Here is a 16,748-nt window from a genome sequence, read left to right as displayed (position 1 = left end):
TTCTAAGAAGTTCCATGAAATCTCAGAAAATGGTCCTTCTTTCCAGGCTTCTGGGCAACAGCACTGCTCAAGAATCAGTCATCCCAAGATCAGATGGTACCGGGTAAATTCAGAGCAGAGAAGGTTACACCCTATACCAGGCAATTGCAAAAATCTGTTCCACAAGTCTCTCTCTCTCTCTCTCTCTCTCTCTTTTTTTTTTTTTTCCCCCCTGTGGTACTGGGGATTGAACCCAGGGCCTTGTGCATGCAAGCCTGGCACTCCACCAACTGAGCTATATCCCCAGCCCCAGAAGTCTTGATAACGACATATGGATAGATTAGGTAGCAGATTGTGAAGGGAAATCAGGGAAGTTCCAAGTGCATTTCTGGTCTTTCAGGATGCAAACACTGGACTCTCCCCAGCACTTTCCCTCAGGGCTGTGGTCAAAATTCTGGGTTAGGAAGCTTTGTTCTGATCTGTGATGACATTTCTGATCTTCTTAAGAATATTGTACCAGAAAGGGTCATGCTAGAACACCCAAAAGTGCAGGTGAACTGTCTCAAGGGGCAGAGCCTTCTCTGAACACAGCCAGGACTCAGGGTATGAGCCAGTCAAGTGTGTCATACCAAGTGCACCACCACATGGCCCATACAGACTTTTGGTATGGGCTATGCTAATGACGATGATGTCTGTGGTGGTAGTGGTGACCACACTGATCTCCCCACCAATAGATAGGGTGGGACAATTTCATCAAGATGGTTAGTCCATAAAAGTTCCCACGAGTCCAAGCACAGAGATTCTGGCCTTGGTTAGTCCCCACCACCCCAAGTTATGAAGCATTACTGAGGGGCTTCCCACCACATAGTGCCGGTGATTCAGCATGGCATCCCCAGGAGAAGGGATGGTTTAGGTTCAGAGCAGAAGAATCCCCACTGCCTTCTTCCCTCCCTTCTTCCCTCTTTCTCTTCCTTCCTCCTTCTTGCTTTTGCTCCCTGGGTCTCTTACAAGCCTTCTTCCCACAGGAGGGCTGACTCTGCCAGGACTTCCTGGGTATAGAGGGAGGGAGAGTTAGGGCCTCCCCCTTTCTTCTAGCTCTTTCTGGGGCAAAGCCCACAGCCTGATGTCAGTAAATACACCCGGGGTTGCGGAGCTCCCGACATTGATGGGAAAGAAGAGAGGGGCTTTTAGTCTCTTGCTTTCCTGTCCGTTAGAGTCATCATTCTTAACCAAGGTTTGGGGTCAAAACTGGGGCCCAATTTAGTGATGGAAACCCCAAGCTTCAAGGCTAGACTGGTGCAAAACAGGGCAGGATAGCGGACAGGAAGTGGTGTGGCTGTGTGGGTGTGAAGGAAGGGCTTCCTCCCTCTGTGACACTTTCTATGTTGAGGGTACCTTTCTCGGTGCTTCCCTTCACCCCAGCCCTGCAGAGAGATGCTCTGAGGCTTCATCCAGATGTCTGGAAGAAACAGCCTTGTGAATATAACCAAGAAAATCCAACCCTCAGCAACTCATTCACATCTCTTGTCCTTCCTGGAAAATAGTTCCTCAGGTTTATATGAAATTTTTACTTTTTCAGATGAATAGCTCGGTGAACATTTGGTTTTTGAAACTTCTGTCCCATCTCCAAGTAGTTACCATGGAGGGCACTTGACCCCCAGCACCCTAGTTTTTGCTCACCGTTTCTCAATGTGGAGGCAGTCCTTCCTAAATTCAAGTTCAACCTCAATGACAACACAGCAGTTAGGGAGGAAGTCACCTAAGCTCAGCAGCTAATTTGAATAAAGTTCTTGATAACAGATAAAGCAATTCGCATATTGGAACTAAGCGGGTGGATTTGGGGGATATTTAGGAGACAATGACGGGACTTGTAGATTAGTTTGGGAAATGAAGGGATAAATAGATTTCTGAGCAACTGGAAGATAGAGCCTTTTATTAAATAAAACCAATCTGAGAAGCACCTTTGAAGGGAAGATGGTGAATCCCTGTCAGCTGAGAACGTGCTGAGCAGGACACACTGCGAGACATTCTCTGAGAGGCACTTCCTGGGGATCTGCATGTACAGTCTGTCCTCAGGGGAGAGAGCTGGGTTCTGGGTGGAGGTACAGTTAGCAGCATAGGGATAGATAGTGACTGAGAGTGCAAGAAAAGGAGCCCCTTTGTCCTGTGAAGAAGTAGGGGGAGAAAGAAGAAGGGTGGTAGGCGCCAGCGTTATAGGCTGTTGGAGATAAAGGTTGACATATGGCCATTGGGTTTAGAAATCAGAGCTTACTGGTGACCTCCTAATGGGGAGTTTGTGGTGAGAGTGAAGGCTAGATCTTATGCCAGAGACAGAGACTCACCAAACCAGTTCCTTCCCCTAGTCCCCTAGCACTAAGCCAAATTGCATTTCCTGCCCTCCTTTATAGCTGGATGAAGCCACGTGACTGAGTTCTGGCTAATGGACTGGTGGCCATGGGAGGGGAATTGTGTACTGCTATCTCCAGGATATAGCCTCTCATGCCCCTCCATGCACCTTCTCCTCCTTAGACCTCCAAAAGTAGAAGAGCTGGAGGGAAGACCCCAAGGCCTTGGGGACACAGGTCAAACTAGACAGGGCTTAAGGAAAATAAGGTCCACAGGGCCAGCAGGCACGGACACCTGGGTTTATCTATGGCATGGGGGAGCAGCCAGTTAAACAGCAGGGACTGTAGGGATCAGAGCAGGTCAGTAGTCGGGACAGATGAGTTTTAGAAATCAGGTCAGCTAGAGGGATCCTCAAGCCCAGAGAACATGCAAATCCTACCAGCACAGCCAGTGCTTCCTGCAGGGTCTGTAAGTGCTGGAGTTGAAACACAGTCCAGCAAAATGCCTGCTGCACAATGCTAGCTTTATGTGTCTATCCTCATAGCCACATAGACCCTTGGGACCCAGCTGAGTCCACCCTGCCCAGGTGGGCTCTTCACCTAGACTTGCAGCCCTGGCCAGCCTTGAGCTGACAGGAGCGCATGCCACATTTAAACACCAGCGGAGCAGGATCGCCCTGACTCACCTTTCTGCATAACTCAGCCTGGCTCTATTAGCTCAGCAGTCAGACCATCATGTTCTCAGCCTGGTTCTGTAGCTCCCCATGAGTGACCTTGAGCAAGTCCCTTCCCCTCACTGCACCTGAACCCCTCACCTGCAGAGTGAAGGGGTAGACTGGATGATTTTCATGTCTCTCATATTAAAAACAGGGGACATTCTCCTGAAACAAAGCTTCTCAGGAATCTTTGGTTGATGATCCCAGCAGGCATGAGCCCTGTTCTCTGGCACCAGCCTTCCAACACCTGAAGAGGGAATTTTGCAGCCTTGAGCTTATGCAAGTTAAAGGAGACCAGGCAGACCTCCACTGGGAGGGGGAGCCTTCCAGGAAAGGGGAGAGATATTGATACCTGTATGGCTGGAGTCAGCAAGTCCTTCACCCTTGGAGGGACTGCAACTTATTTTTCTCCCTTTCTTCTTTTTTAACCATCTACATTTATAACAAAATATTTTCCTTTCTGTTCCCATTTCTTGTTCCCTTTATGACAGGATGGCTCCACCCTCCACATCCCCCTATAGTTCCAGGGAAAAAGAGAATTGAAGGAGGAGGTTGGGGACCACCTTCCCAGATTTTCTTGCTGGTCCCAACTTTAGCTTGGCATTGTTCTACCCTTTCCTGAGAGAACAGAGTGGGACAGGACTTGTGAGAGGAAATAGTTCCTTGCCAGGCATGGTGGCATACTCCTACCAAAAAAAAAAAAAAAAAAAAAAAAGGACTAAGGAGAGAGCTCAGTGGTAAAGTGTTCCTGGATTCAATCCCTAGTACCAAAAAGGGGAAAAAAAAAATTCCTCTTCTCCTCTCCCATTATAAATTCCTCCCCATCATAAATAAGGAGGCAGATTTCCTTTTCGAGTGATTCAGGCAAATAGAAAGTAAGTTTGTCCTCTACTTCTATACCTACTTATAGAATGGAAAGGTGACCTGGGAATATACACAGCAGTTAGGAAAACAGTCCTGGAATAGAAAATCTTCCATGACAGTGCAGCATGGGTGTGAGCTGGCCAAGATGGATAAGCCAAACATGAGCCACATCCAACCTGTCCCCTGGTGACCCAGCTGGGTCAAAGACTTCTGAAAGCACAGAGGTGGCTATGAAATCCTGCCCACTTATGTTTTGCCCCAGCCCCAGCGAGGGTGCCTGGGCCAACTACCATGGATATGGCTTTGGGGGAGATGAACAGGAGAGGGAAACAAGACCCATGAGCTATAAAACAACCTGGGGAGACAGGTGATCACCCCAGAAAGAGGAACTGTATTGTGCTCCTAAATTCCAGCAACTTGGAGAAAGGAGAGACAATATCCGTCTTTATTATTATCCCAATTCTAGAGGAAATGATCCTGCAGAACCTACTAGCTGCCAAAGCGGATGAGAAGTGACTCCTGAAGGTGGCCTTTCTGCTGGTGGCCTTTCTGCTTGCTGCTCCAGGACTGAGAGTCAGGTGCCTACAGATTGCCATGCTGAACCAGGTTGCAGAGGCCACAGCTGGCCCTGGAGCTCCCAGGAGGAGACTTGGCCACAGGTGACCCTGCAACAGATGCGGAGGGAAACTTTTCCTCCCAGGTGTGAAAATGATCAAGGCTCCTCAGTCAGCAGAGGAGGAGCATCCTCAGGCTTCATCGTGGCAGAGAGCTGGCCACCAGGTCCGGCCGAGGCACCTGCACAAAGTTCATGGGGCAGAGCAGCAGCGGGCACATCTTCTCGTGCTCCTTAAGCGCCTCGCTCAGGTGCCTCAGCTCCTCCGTCAGCTTCCCGATCTCCCTCCGCAGCATGGTGTTTTCCTGCTCCAGGCACTCATACTCCTGTTCAAGAAAGACAATCGGCAACTCAGTTCTGAAACCGCATTCCCTTCCTGTCCTCCCAGCGACTCTGAAGTGCACCATGATGCTCACATCCTGCCTGACAAAGGGTTATCGTTTACCCGTGTCCCCTCCACCGCTCACGTTTATTGGCTTACTGTTGGCTTGTGTCCCCTCTCCTCCCACTAGGATCATGAGGACAGAGCTTTGTTTCTTGAAGCAACTCTATGAAGAATAAGTCATCTAATCAATTAATTAGCTATTATTATTATTATTATTATTATTATTATTATTATTGAGAGAGAGAGAGAGGGTTTCACTATGTTGTCGGGACTGGAGTGCGGTGGCTATTCACAGGTGCCATCCCACTACTGCTCAGTTAAGGAGTTTTGACCTGCTCTGCTCCTGACCCTCAGGGGTTCACCCCTCCTTAGGCAAACTAAGTGATTCCACTGTGGAACTTGGTGCTGATGCCCATAGTTAACTCCTGGGCTCAAGCCGTCCTCCTGCCTCAGTCTCCTGAGTAACTGGGATTCTAGGGGGAGCCACTGAGTCTGGCTGAAGAATAATTTACAAAAAATGAAATGCATCTATTTTAGATGTGTATTTCAATGAGTGTTGGCAATGTACATGCCATGTTGATCAATATATAGCACATTCCCATCACTCCAGAAACTTCCCTCATATTATTCTGTTCAGTCCCCTCCAAGGCTGATCTGCTTTCTGAAGGTCTCTGCTGGATTCACGCTACACCCCCAGCACCCACCCCCAGCAACTAGGACAGACTGGGAAGGTAACAAATGTTTGCTGATTGAACAAATCAAAGCATGAACCTGTCCCTTGCTGTGGCTTCGCTCCAGCATTCTTCTGTTGTTTCCACCATATCAGTTTACAGGCTTAGACTGCAGGGGATCAAAGAGTACCCTCTGCACAACCCACACAATGTAGAAACCTTTCGTAGGTAATTCTAGCCCCCGCATCCATCTTGGGCTAGGTAGTCCCACCTTTAAAGAACAGCCCTTGTCGTTTCTGAGCAGCTCTATTAAGAAAGGTCTTTGTTGTACTGATCCCAAATCTCTCTCTTCTTCAAACCCACCTACTGGGCTGGGTTCCACCTAATGGAACCACATAGAGTAAATCCAATACTTTTTTCAACATTATAGTTCTTGAAATGTTAGGGGACAGCCCCATACCACTTCCCCTTAGGTATTCTCTGAGTCCAACTGTGTCAGGTTCTCTGAGTTCCTTGTGGCAGGACTATCAGAGCCTCTGCCCTCCTGGACTTCATCCCTGAAACACATTCCAAGTTGCCCGAATCTCTGAGTAAACAACACTCCTTGAATGCAGTACTTGATTCTGGAAATCATGCAAAGAGATCTGCTCCTGGCAGAGGCCTCCCCTACACCAGGCCTGAGGTGCTGGGGATTCTCCACGAGCTTGCAGAGAGCTCCGTCTACATGTGCTGCTTTTCTGTCTCTACCTGGGTGATGATTGCTATGTGGGACCTTAAAGGTATAGCTTTACATCTTTCCCCACTGAATTTCACTCTGTTCATTTGTGCTTCCTCGAGCCAAATGAAAATCTATTTGAATCCTAATTGTGTCATCTCATGGACACGTGATCATTTTCAGCCATCATAACCTGATAAAAGAAGTTCTTTCTTTTCTTCATCCAAGTCATTAATAAGTTCTCCAACACCCACTCGTTGCAGAGCCCTCCAGCATGCTAACAGCAACTATCTTCATGCTGACAGTTATATTTAAATCTTGCTAAAATATTCTTTTCTTTTCTTTTGGTACCAGGAATTGAACCCAGGAGCACTCAAACACTGAGCTACACCCCAGCCCTTTTTTGTACTTTATTTAGAGGCAGGGTCTCACTGAGTTGCTGAGGGCCCGCTAGGTTGCTGGGGCTGGCTTTGAACTTGCGATCCTCCTGCCTCAGCCTTCCGAGCCGCTGGGATTACAGGTGTGCCCCTCTGTGCTGGGCTAAAATGTTGTTTTCAATCATGTCTAGCTTGATTTTTATGGTTAGGCTTTGTTGCCCCAGGCACACCACGAATATCCTGAGCTGGGTACTGCAGGCTTCATTACCCATCACACCCTTTCTTGCTAGTGATCTTTAAGAAGTATCACTAAAGGAGTCTTACCTTACAGCTCCTAAAGACACCTGCAAGTTCTCGTCCCTGCCATTTTACTCATGAAGTTCTCCTCAAGTGAACTACCTTCCTCTTTTCCATATAGGCCCAGTGCAAGCTCACTACCTCCAGGAAGGTTTCCCTGATTGCAGCATCTAAAAAACTGATATCTTTTATTATGAGTTCTTTTCAGGTCTTGTATCACATTCAATCTCACTTACATTAAATAAAATCTCTCCCCAAAGATCAGAAATGCATAGCACCTAGGATCTTCTGCTACCCTCTTCTCTACCCTCACTTGATGGGCCATAGAGCCAGCATCTAGGAGTTCAGTAACTCCTCAGCCCTGTCCTCTGTCTTTTCTTGCCTTTTCCTCCCTCTCTCCCCACCAAGTCCCTACCTGTGTTTAAGAACCAGGGCCCCAAAAGGGGGGCATACAGAGCTCATCTCAGTCATTCCTCCACCTCCTGGCCATTACAGAAAGGTTTGCAGGGTGTTCTGAAATACTCTCCGGGACAGCAGGCTTCATTCCCCCTCCTCCCCAGTCAGGTTTCTCAGGGTCAGTTTGGCTTCACTAGCACATGGGGCCCATTCTGTCTTCAGTCTACCATCTCCAGGTCCTCATGATCTTCTCTGGCCTCTGACCAGCTCCAGATCTGGAGTCAGAATTCAGTCTATAAACTCAGCAACAAGACCTCCCTGGGCAAGAGGAGGGTCTGGAGGAAAGGACAGGAATGGAGACCGGGGCATCATGGGAAGCTTGCATGCAGCAGAGAAATGAAAAGAGGTTGCATGTGCCCCCCCCACACACATGCCACACACACTCTACTTTGCAACAGGAACTGCCCTTTACCTTCAAGTAAAATTGATGAGCTAACATTTTCACTAGATTCCAAAGAGCGGTAAGTTTTCTTCCTCAGGCAGAATATGCCAGAACTGCCCTTTTATGTTTACTTTTTTCTCTGGGAAGATGTTCTGAGCTTCTGAGCTTTGTCTCTGGAAGCCACAAGAAGCCTGGAGGCCTAATGCCTTCCTGAGGTACTTCCATGTTCCCCAAACCTCTGCTTGGAAAGTCTTCAGAGCTGCCTGTCACAAGCCACCAAGCAGGCCCTTCATCTGCCTTCTCCACAGGGACTTTCTCTTCTGGGATTTAGGTTTTACTCATAAATCTGCTGAGGGACTTTTATTAAGCCGAGAGAAAAAGAAGGAGAGAAGCAGTAAAAATCTTCAGGTGAGACCAGTTCTATAAAAATGAAAAGAGGAGCTGGTAGAGGAGGAAGAAGGGCCAGAGAACACTGAACGGGAAGAAAAGGGAAAGAATGGAACCCACTTCAGGCAAAGAAGAGATTACTAGATTCAACATAAACACGAAATGAGAAGAAAACATTAAGTTCATTGTGATTTCCAAACAGATGATCAGTCTAGTTCAAATCCTGTGAATCCTTTGCTGGAGGAAGATTTTTGAGGTCACTGTGCTGCCACCCCTGGGAATTTGCCAGGTCACAGTTTCAGAGCAGACACCTAAAATTAGAGGCAGTAAAATCATTGCAAATCCCAGTTCTGCCTCAGAAATTAAGCTGCCTAAGGCAGTGGTTCTCAGTTGGGGCAATTTTGGCAGTCCCAACTTGAGAACATCTGAGAACATTTGCTGGCATCTGGAGACAGTTTTGTTTTTCATAGATAGGGGAGGGAGGTGATATGTATCCAGTGGGTTGAGGACACAGATGTTGCTCAGTGTCCTACAGTGCACAGGACAGCCCCATCCCCACCCCATCACCAACAAGAAATCGTCTATTCTCAGATGTCAACAGTATTAAGGCTGAAAAACCTTGTTCTGGGCACTAAGAGAGGTTGAGTGGAGAACGAGGTGCTGTCTGGGGGTTGTCAGGGTTCAGTGTACCTCTAAGGAAGAAGGCAGGATTGAGATTGGTAGAGAAGCTGATGTGGGTACCAAGGATCAAAGATGAGAATTCTGGAATAAAAGAAACGAGGAGATAGGAAAAGACCATCAGGAGGACACAGTCACACACAAACCCAATTTCACAAGTGAGACAACTGAAGTTCTGAGAGGCACAATGACATTTCCACAGTCACAGAGACTTGGGATCTGATCCCTTATGTCCAGGTCAACTGCAACTCTCAGGCAGTGTCAGCAATTTTGCTTTTGGTTGGCAACGCCTGGGCCCAAATTTCCCCATGGTGCTTACCAGAAGTAAGAGGCCATGAGATTTCAGGACTTTACAATTCACCCATTCCCAAGCCTTAAGCTGATGCACTTCCCAGCAGAAAAAAAAAAAAAAAAATTGTGTCATCAGCAAGGGCTATACAAATTAGTGTCAAAATCAGTTTCTAAACCAAGTGGGTACTGACATGAAACATTCTCTTAGAACATGCAATATCTGAAAAAACCACGGCAACACATACCACAATCGTATTGCCCAAGTATTTTGTCAGTTTTGTGACATTTAGGGTTCTTGGGGATGGCATTGTTGCCTTCCTTTTCTGACTCAAAATTCTTTCTCAGTCTGACATCTTTGGGTGCCTGGTCAAACCAATCTGACCCACTTCTGAGCCATCTTCCAGCTTGTCTCAAGAGACCCTGGCACATCACTTTGGTTCCCACTTGTGAATGTTGGACTCTGGCATGCACCTGATGTTCAGAGATGAATGGAGGTCGAAACACTCATGAGAGGTTTAAGTGCATTGAAGGGATGATTTGAAAACTGTGAACATGGAGGCTCGCAGACACATGCTGGGGACTGCTTCTCATTGCCACAGTCCAACTGCCAGCAACCGACCCCTGCCATGGGGGAAACTCTGAGGAGTGAGCCAAGCCCTTCTCTCCCTGGGCTACCTTGACCTATCTCACCTTGATGGACAATCATCTAAACAGAAGAGAAAAGTGGGACTTTCAAACAAAAGTCTTGTGGTGTTCAAAAAAGGCAAGTGAAGAGTGTGAGCTATTTTGACATTGGAATTCCGCACAGAGCTGGGATAGCAGAGCAAATGAGGAAAGTCCTTTTGCAGGGATACTGTCTCCGTAGGGAGCAGGCAGTTTCCCAAGCACATGAAAGCCTCCCAGGAAGCTGGTGGGTGTTTTGCTCTCATGGTCTCCCTCCTGGATGTGGCCCAGGAGTCTCAAAGGGCTTTATGCTGTGACCCACATCTGTGTGCTAAGTGCTGTGCACTCAGGTCACTGGAGCTCAGTAATTCTTTACTACATTCTTTCAACAGTCACCCACACCTCTAGTATGTAGATTTAGTCATTCAACGCCCTACCACTAAACTGCTGGCCATGCAGAACAGGGATTCCCGTAACCATGAAGCTTTCCTGGTAGGAGGCCAGGAATCCACAGGAAAGGGATTATTCATGAGGAACCTTTGGGTCCAGAGATAATGTTCCTCTCATTCTGCACAAAGTTTGGGATGCATTTTTACTTTCCTAAGCCAGTTGCTCATCCCCTCACACCTTGTTTGTGTGTAGCTAGGGAGGACAAGTTAAGGGCTAGTTTGGGGGTCTGTATACAGAGGGGAGCCACTGTCTTGACCTTGACACTGTGTTTCTCAACAGGGCTGCCTTGCTGAGGTGATCTGCCAGTAGTGCATATTCTGATCCACACCTCAAGTCACACCAAGGAAGAGGAGAAGGAGGTGTTCTTTCCTGTAGGGACTGGGCTCCAGATCAAGCCACCCCAGTTCTGGAAAGAACAGTAGCATAACTGTCAGGCAACAGAGCCTATGAGCAGAAGGATAGGCAAGGGACCCCACGGAAGTATCCACGGTTCAAGAAGGACCAGAAAGAAGTAAAAGTAGTTCCCAGGCAGCTGGTTCACTTGATTATCAAATCCAACAATGTTAGAAATTGAGAGAGAACAATGCTTCATTTGGGGGTCTTTTTTTGACAATGTAGTAGAACTACATGAATACTCTTCTCTCCCTTTTTTCCGTGCTGGGGATAGAACACAGGGCCTACCACATGCTAGGCAAGTGTTCTACCACTGAGCTACATCTCCAGTCAATAAGCTATATGAATATTTATTTTACCTTCTGTTGTAGACCGAATAATGGCCCCTCAAAGATGTCCATATTTGAATCTCTGGAACCTTTGTCTATGTTGCCTCATATAGCAAAAGGGACTTTGCAGATGTGATTGAGAAGAGTAAAATGGGAGATCGTCCTGAATTACCTAGACAGGTATAATGTAATCATGAGGGTCTGTGTATGTGAAAGAGGAGTCAGGAGAGTGAGAAGGAGGAGTGACGACGGAACCAGTATCAGAGTAACAGCACAGAAAAGACTCTACTGGCCATTACTGGTTTTGAAGATGAAAGGGGATCACAACCTGAGGAACATGGAAGATTCTAGAAGCTACAGAAGCAAGAAAATGGATCTTCACCAAAGCTTCCAGAAAGAATGCAGCCCTGATGACGCCTTGATTTTAGCCCAGTGAAATGCATCTCAGATGTCCAACTGCCAAAACTGTAAGATAGTAAATTTGTTGTTTTAAGCTACCACATTTGTAAGAATTTGTTGCAACAGCAGTAAGAAACTAACACTTTCTGTGGGAAATCCTATGCTTCCCAAAGACAGGAATGAGATCTTCCTCTTCTTTTTGTGACCTGTAATATCTTGCCCACAGGAGTGCTTAATAAATATTTATAGAATGAATCTTCTTGCTCTTACTCCATGAAAGATCTTGTTCAAGGCACTTAGTCATCACTGTATACATAATCACTCAGGACTTATAATTGATAATGCACCTGACTTGGATTAGAAACTTCTTGGGTGCTCTCACTGTCAGCTGTACACATGATCTGAATACAGGGCCATGCACTAACTGTGAGCTGCAAGCCCCCTCTGGGGGATATTTGGTAATATGAAGCTAGACCCACAATTGCTTCAGAAGCAAGGAGGAAGGAAGAAAGAAGGCAAAGGCATTGCAATTCTTCTGTGGAAATTCTTCAGAACTAGTAAAGGCTGGAAAGGCCTTCCCTGACTCTAGCCTGGATGCTCATCTCTTTATAGGGCCCAGCTGTCTTACTTCCAGGAAAGAATCTGACATTTATAACTTATGCCACTCTGTAAATTTATATTGGTGTGTCATATATCTCTGGAGTATGTGCATTCAAAATTTGTTCTCTGTGCATTGTTAGAAGAGATTTCAGGAGCAGTTCTTCTCCTCCCTCAATTATACATGAGTGTCTTTGCTGCCTAAGTTCCAGAATGGCCTTGCTAAGACAATCTGTGATGAGAAAGCATGGTTAACATGGGAATGGCTTTTTATAAAAGCAAGTTCTCTTTGGTTTGCTTGCCCCGTTCCCACATGATGCCCTCTGCCATATTTTAATGCAGCAAGAAGGCCCTCACCAGATGCAAAGCAGATGATGGCATTTTGTTTTTGGACATCCCATCCTCTAGAACCTTGAGCCAAATAAACTATTCTTCATAAATTACCCAACCTGTGGTAGTCAGTTATAGCAACAGAAAACAGACTCAGACACCAGGCTTCTGATATGAATAAGAAAAGGTGACTGGTTCTATTAACTACAATGTGAAGATCATGTGAAGACAGTCTCATAGTAAACAAACTTAGCATTCCATTACGAATGTGGTTCATCCCAGGAGCCTAGGACAACTAGGAAAAGTGGTCTTTTAGAAGCAAGAGCAGAAGGCTTCAAGAAGAAATGAGTGAAGGGTATCAAAAGTTTCAGCAAGGTCAAGGAGGAGGAGAACAGGAAGAGGGTCCTGGTGGCCTCCAGGAGAGCAGCTTCTGCAGAGGTATATGTGTCTACATGCATTAGGTGGAAGAGGGAGGAGCAGGAATGAAATCATAGAAGAGGAATAAACAGAAACTGAAGACACAGACAGTAAGCGTAAGCTGCTCTTTTTTTTTTTTTTTTTTTCTTCAATACTGCAGATGGCACCCAGGAACTTGCACATGCCAGGTAGGCCCTCTACCCACTCTACCACAGAGCTACACCCACAGCAGAAAGTGGATACTGTTTTTAAAAAGCAGAGAAGTGAAGGAAGGAAAGAAATGGAGCAGGAGCTTAAAAGATAATCAGAACTGAGAAGGGGCACTTTGTCTTGTTTTTTAATGCAAGAAACTTGAATATGAGAAGCACCCAGTGGACGGGGGAAGAGATAAAGAGGTCTACCAGCAAAGAATCAGAACACTGGACTGGAAAGACCCAGCAGAATTAGATGAGTGCAGAATTTAGTAACGACAAGGACAGTGCCAAAGGCCCAGCACGGCTCCTCCTCATGGCTCTCATGTGGTTCTGCCCCACCACAGTCTTACCTCGTGGAGTTTGTCAGCCTTCTGGGTCTGCTTCTTCCGACTTCTCTGAGCAGCAACTCGATTTTTTTCTCTCCTTCGTACCTTCCTGTCATCATCCTCAGGGCTCTGGGGGATGATATTTGGGGAGGAGTGATGTTGAGGCCCCTTGCCTTGCCCTTCTCTGCCCTCTTTCTTCGCTCAGCATCACTCACTGAGCTCCACCATTTCCTCTGTTACTGATGTTGCTCCATCAGCTGGCTAACCACAGCTTCTTAAGGGGCACTCACTGCATGCTGGGGTCTGCTTAGCTGTTAGTCCCTGAGACCACCCTGAGAAATGCGTAGTGTGGCTGTCATTTAAAAGATGAGCATTAAGAGGACTGGGAGTGTTGGATATGGTGGTGCACACCTGAAATTCCCACCTGGGAGGCTGAAGTAGGAGATTGCAAGTTCAAAGCCAGCCTGGGCCACTTAGCCCAGATAGAGTAAATGCCTAGCCTGAGTGAGGCCCTGGGTTCAGTCATTAGTACTAGGGTAGGTGAAGGTAAGGGCTGGAGGCTGGGGCTGTAGCTTGGTAGTAAAGGGCCTGCCTAGCATGTGTGAGGCCCTAGATTCTATAAAAGAAAGATGAGGAATAAGAAACTCAGATAGGTTAAGGAACTTGCTCCAGGTATCACAGCTAGTATGGGGGTAAGTAGGAAGTGGAACTCAGGTCTGTTGGTCTCCAAACCAACGTTCACAAACCTCTACCCCACAAAGGCGTATGCCTGGAAAAGTTGTGGTATAAGTGTTGCTCATCTGAGCCTGGGAAAGCTGGAGGCCATCTGCTCTCTGAACTTGCTGTGTGTCAGCCCTTACCCACCACACACTAGCAAGTATTTTTGATTCTGTGGGCAAATCAAGATTACACACTATAACTAATTGCAACTACCTTACTCTACCAAGACACACTCCTGACAATGTGCTCATTTGAACAATGCTTGACTGACATTTTGCTTTGGAGGTCAGAGTGAATAAAAAATCAAATTCATGATATGTCTTGAAAGCCTTGCTATCAATGAGATTCAGCCAAATGGAGTCAAATTTTTCAATAGGCATTGTGAAATAGGCAGAATAACACACCTACCATAGTAAAAACACTTCATTATAGAAAACACGGCAAAGGACAGCAGAATTTGCTTTGCAGAACCCCGTGAGAAGATATTAAGGGAAAATAAAAAACTCCCCTAAGGGCTTTAAAAAAACAAGAGGTGAGTGGGATACAGACCAAAGAAAGCTCCTCAATTATTCCTATTAATGGAAGCAAATATCAAAACACCTAATAACAATATTTTCGGTTATCATTTTATTTAGTCTTGTATTCCAAATAAGAAAGACATATCTCCCCAAGTTAGTGAAGATAAGAATTTCCAACACGTGCAAAAATAAAAGGAGAAGAAAAAATAACATACATAACAAATAGAAGTGACCTGGAGACAATGCTGAAGGGTACATGTAAAAATGTAGTGCATAATCAGATAAACATAGCCAACATCACAGGGCAGGGACGTGTGGTGTGGAGCATGGAACTTCAGCACAAACTTTAGAATCTCAAGGATCCTAATTTTCTCTTATATCATCAGTAACATTTTGGGTAAATGGTTTAAATTTTCTGAGTTTCCAATTTTCTCATAAGTGTGGTTCATCCATTCTATATATATATAAACTGAGCATTTACCATGTACCAGATACTCTCTTAGGCACTAGAAATACTAGTGCAGAACAGAGGCCATTGACTTCTTCTCTTTTCTGCCTAAGGATATATAGGGTTTGGTGCTAGTATGCCATGCAACTAGACTTTGTCCTGAAGCTCCCTGCACACAGTTCTCCAGTAGTTACTGGCCTTTGTTGAGGTTGCTATTTTTAGTTGAATCTCCTATAGTGTTTGTCACTGAATTACGTCTCTTTATTCTCCATAATCAAAAAGGCAGAGGACACAAGGGACTAACATGCATCCTGCCCTCTGGGAACTAACCGCCTAAACTGGATTTATCACCTATCATATGCAGTCACACCTGCCAACCCCACGGGAACATTTAATTAAGGCAGAAAGGTGAGCAAAGCTGCGGGGTACTTGTATATTAATGACATCTCATTTAGTCCTCACAAAAGTCCAGAGAGGTTGTTATATTTTTACAGGTAGGTTAACTGTGGCTGGGAATCAGCAAATTCCCAAGATTACTCAGCTTTGGCGGACAAGGTGAGACCCAAACTCAGATCTTTGTGACACTCTAGTGTTACTTCATGACACTATGTGCTTGGGAGGGGACGGTTATAAGAATGAAAGACTCAATCCTGGTCCTAAAGCAGCTGGGAACAATGCCTCCTAATGGCCATCTCTGCGGGAACGTGGTCTCAGTTTCCCGTCTGGCTGTAAAAGTTGCTGGGGACATCGCGGTGGACTGGCAGGATGGGAGTAAGGGGTTCCCACCAGCACTGGGCCCCCACCCCACACTCCTAGGTCGAACCGTCCCGTTCCCCATGTGGGCGGCAGCAAGGAGGGTGGATGTGCGGACGAACAGCCTCTTGGGACTGAATTCCCGCACTTAGCGCTCTAGCCCTCTCCGGGAGCCGCCGGGAAGGGCCGCGCGCGTGGAAAGTGGGATGGCAGCTGACCGCCACGCTGGGCTGGGGCTGCTCCGGATTCCCCACGTGCGGGTGAGTGACGGTTGCCGGGCCCACTTAGGCATGGGCGCCCTCGGGTCTTCACCGTCCGAGGCGCAGAAGCTATCCTAGGCGCCGCGGACACCGAGCTTGAGCTGGGCGACCAGACAGAAGCACACGTCAGGGCCCCTGAGTCTCCCCCCACCCCCGCCCCCTCCCCGGCTGTCCAGTGCTAGGGCTGCGCCCTTCACCCCCGCACCTTAGCGGTCACCACCCGGAAACTCCAGCACCCACCTCCTCGCCCGCGGCGTCCCTCGCCCCTAGCCCAGCTAGGCGTCTTGCGCCCCTGCGGTCCTCCCTGCGCGCCTAGTCCACTACCTGCGGCTGCGGCTGGTTTCCAGGCGCCGCGACGCTCCTCTGCAGGACGCTACTGTCGGTCAGCAGCCCTTGCGACATGCCGGGCGCTCCTCTGCTCCGCCCCGCCCTGCCGAGCAGCCTGGCGGAGAGCGGCCGCCCGCCCAGCCCGCGGCGCCCTGCACGCGGGGCACTGCCTACAGGTGTCCTCGCGCCCCGGGCATCCCCGCGCCCCGGCACCTGCCGGCCTCGGTCCTCTGCCCCGCCCCCTCAGGCTTCCCGCTCTCCTGGCGCTTGCGAGCGCGGCGCGCTCGCCGGGCCACCCCACCCCTCCCCCAGTCCCAGCACGCTGTCCTTCCCGTCCCCAACTCCGCCCCGCCCCCTCCGTGTCCCACCCCGCCTCATTTCCTCCTCTCCCCGCCCTGTTGCGGCACCTCGGGGTCCCAAATCCCACCCCTGTCGCCGCTTTCCGCAGCGGCCCCTCGCTTCATGGAA

At 47.8% G+C, this 16,748-nt stretch overlaps 1 protein-coding gene across 1 annotated transcript; it reads right to left on the bottom strand.

The window, feature by feature from the left end:
• Positions 1-3,839: 3,839 nt before the first annotated feature.
• BATF3 (basic leucine zipper ATF-like transcription factor 3) lies at positions 3,840-16,531 on the bottom strand. Its single transcript, XM_079105992.1, has 3 exons — positions 16,278-16,531; positions 13,279-13,383; positions 3,840-4,843 (listed from the first exon to the last, which is right to left on the bottom strand). Exons 1-3 carry the CDS (start codon positions 16,353-16,355, stop codon positions 4,658-4,660), a joined length of 369 nt encoding a protein of 122 aa, XP_078962118.1. The 5' UTR covers positions 16,356-16,531; the 3' UTR covers positions 3,840-4,657.
• Between the last annotated feature and the right edge of the window lie 217 nt (positions 16,532-16,748).

This window comes from Sciurus vulgaris, assembly GCF_902686455.1.
Source record: "Sciurus vulgaris genome assembly, chromosome: 12".
Classification (NCBI taxonomy): Eukaryota; Metazoa; Chordata; class Mammalia; order Rodentia; family Sciuridae; genus Sciurus; species Sciurus vulgaris.
Note: the sequence above shows the minus strand (reverse complement) of the source record. Positions and strands in the feature narration are given on the sequence as shown.

Excerpts from the sequence above, each read along its gene's own strand:
- BATF3 (XM_079105992.1), bottom strand. The coding sequence starts at position 16,355 with ATGTCGCAAGGGCTGCTGACCGACAGTAGCGTCCTGCAGAGGAGCGTC. Across the intron at positions 13,384-16,277 it reads GAAACCAGCCGCAGCCGCAG|AGCCCTGAGGATGATGACAG; the intron begins GTAGTGGACTAG and ends ATCATCCCCCAG. Across the intron at positions 4,844-13,278 it reads AGGCTGACAAACTCCACGAG|GAGTATGAGTGCCTGGAGCA; the intron begins GTAAGACTGTGG and ends TTTCTTGAACAG.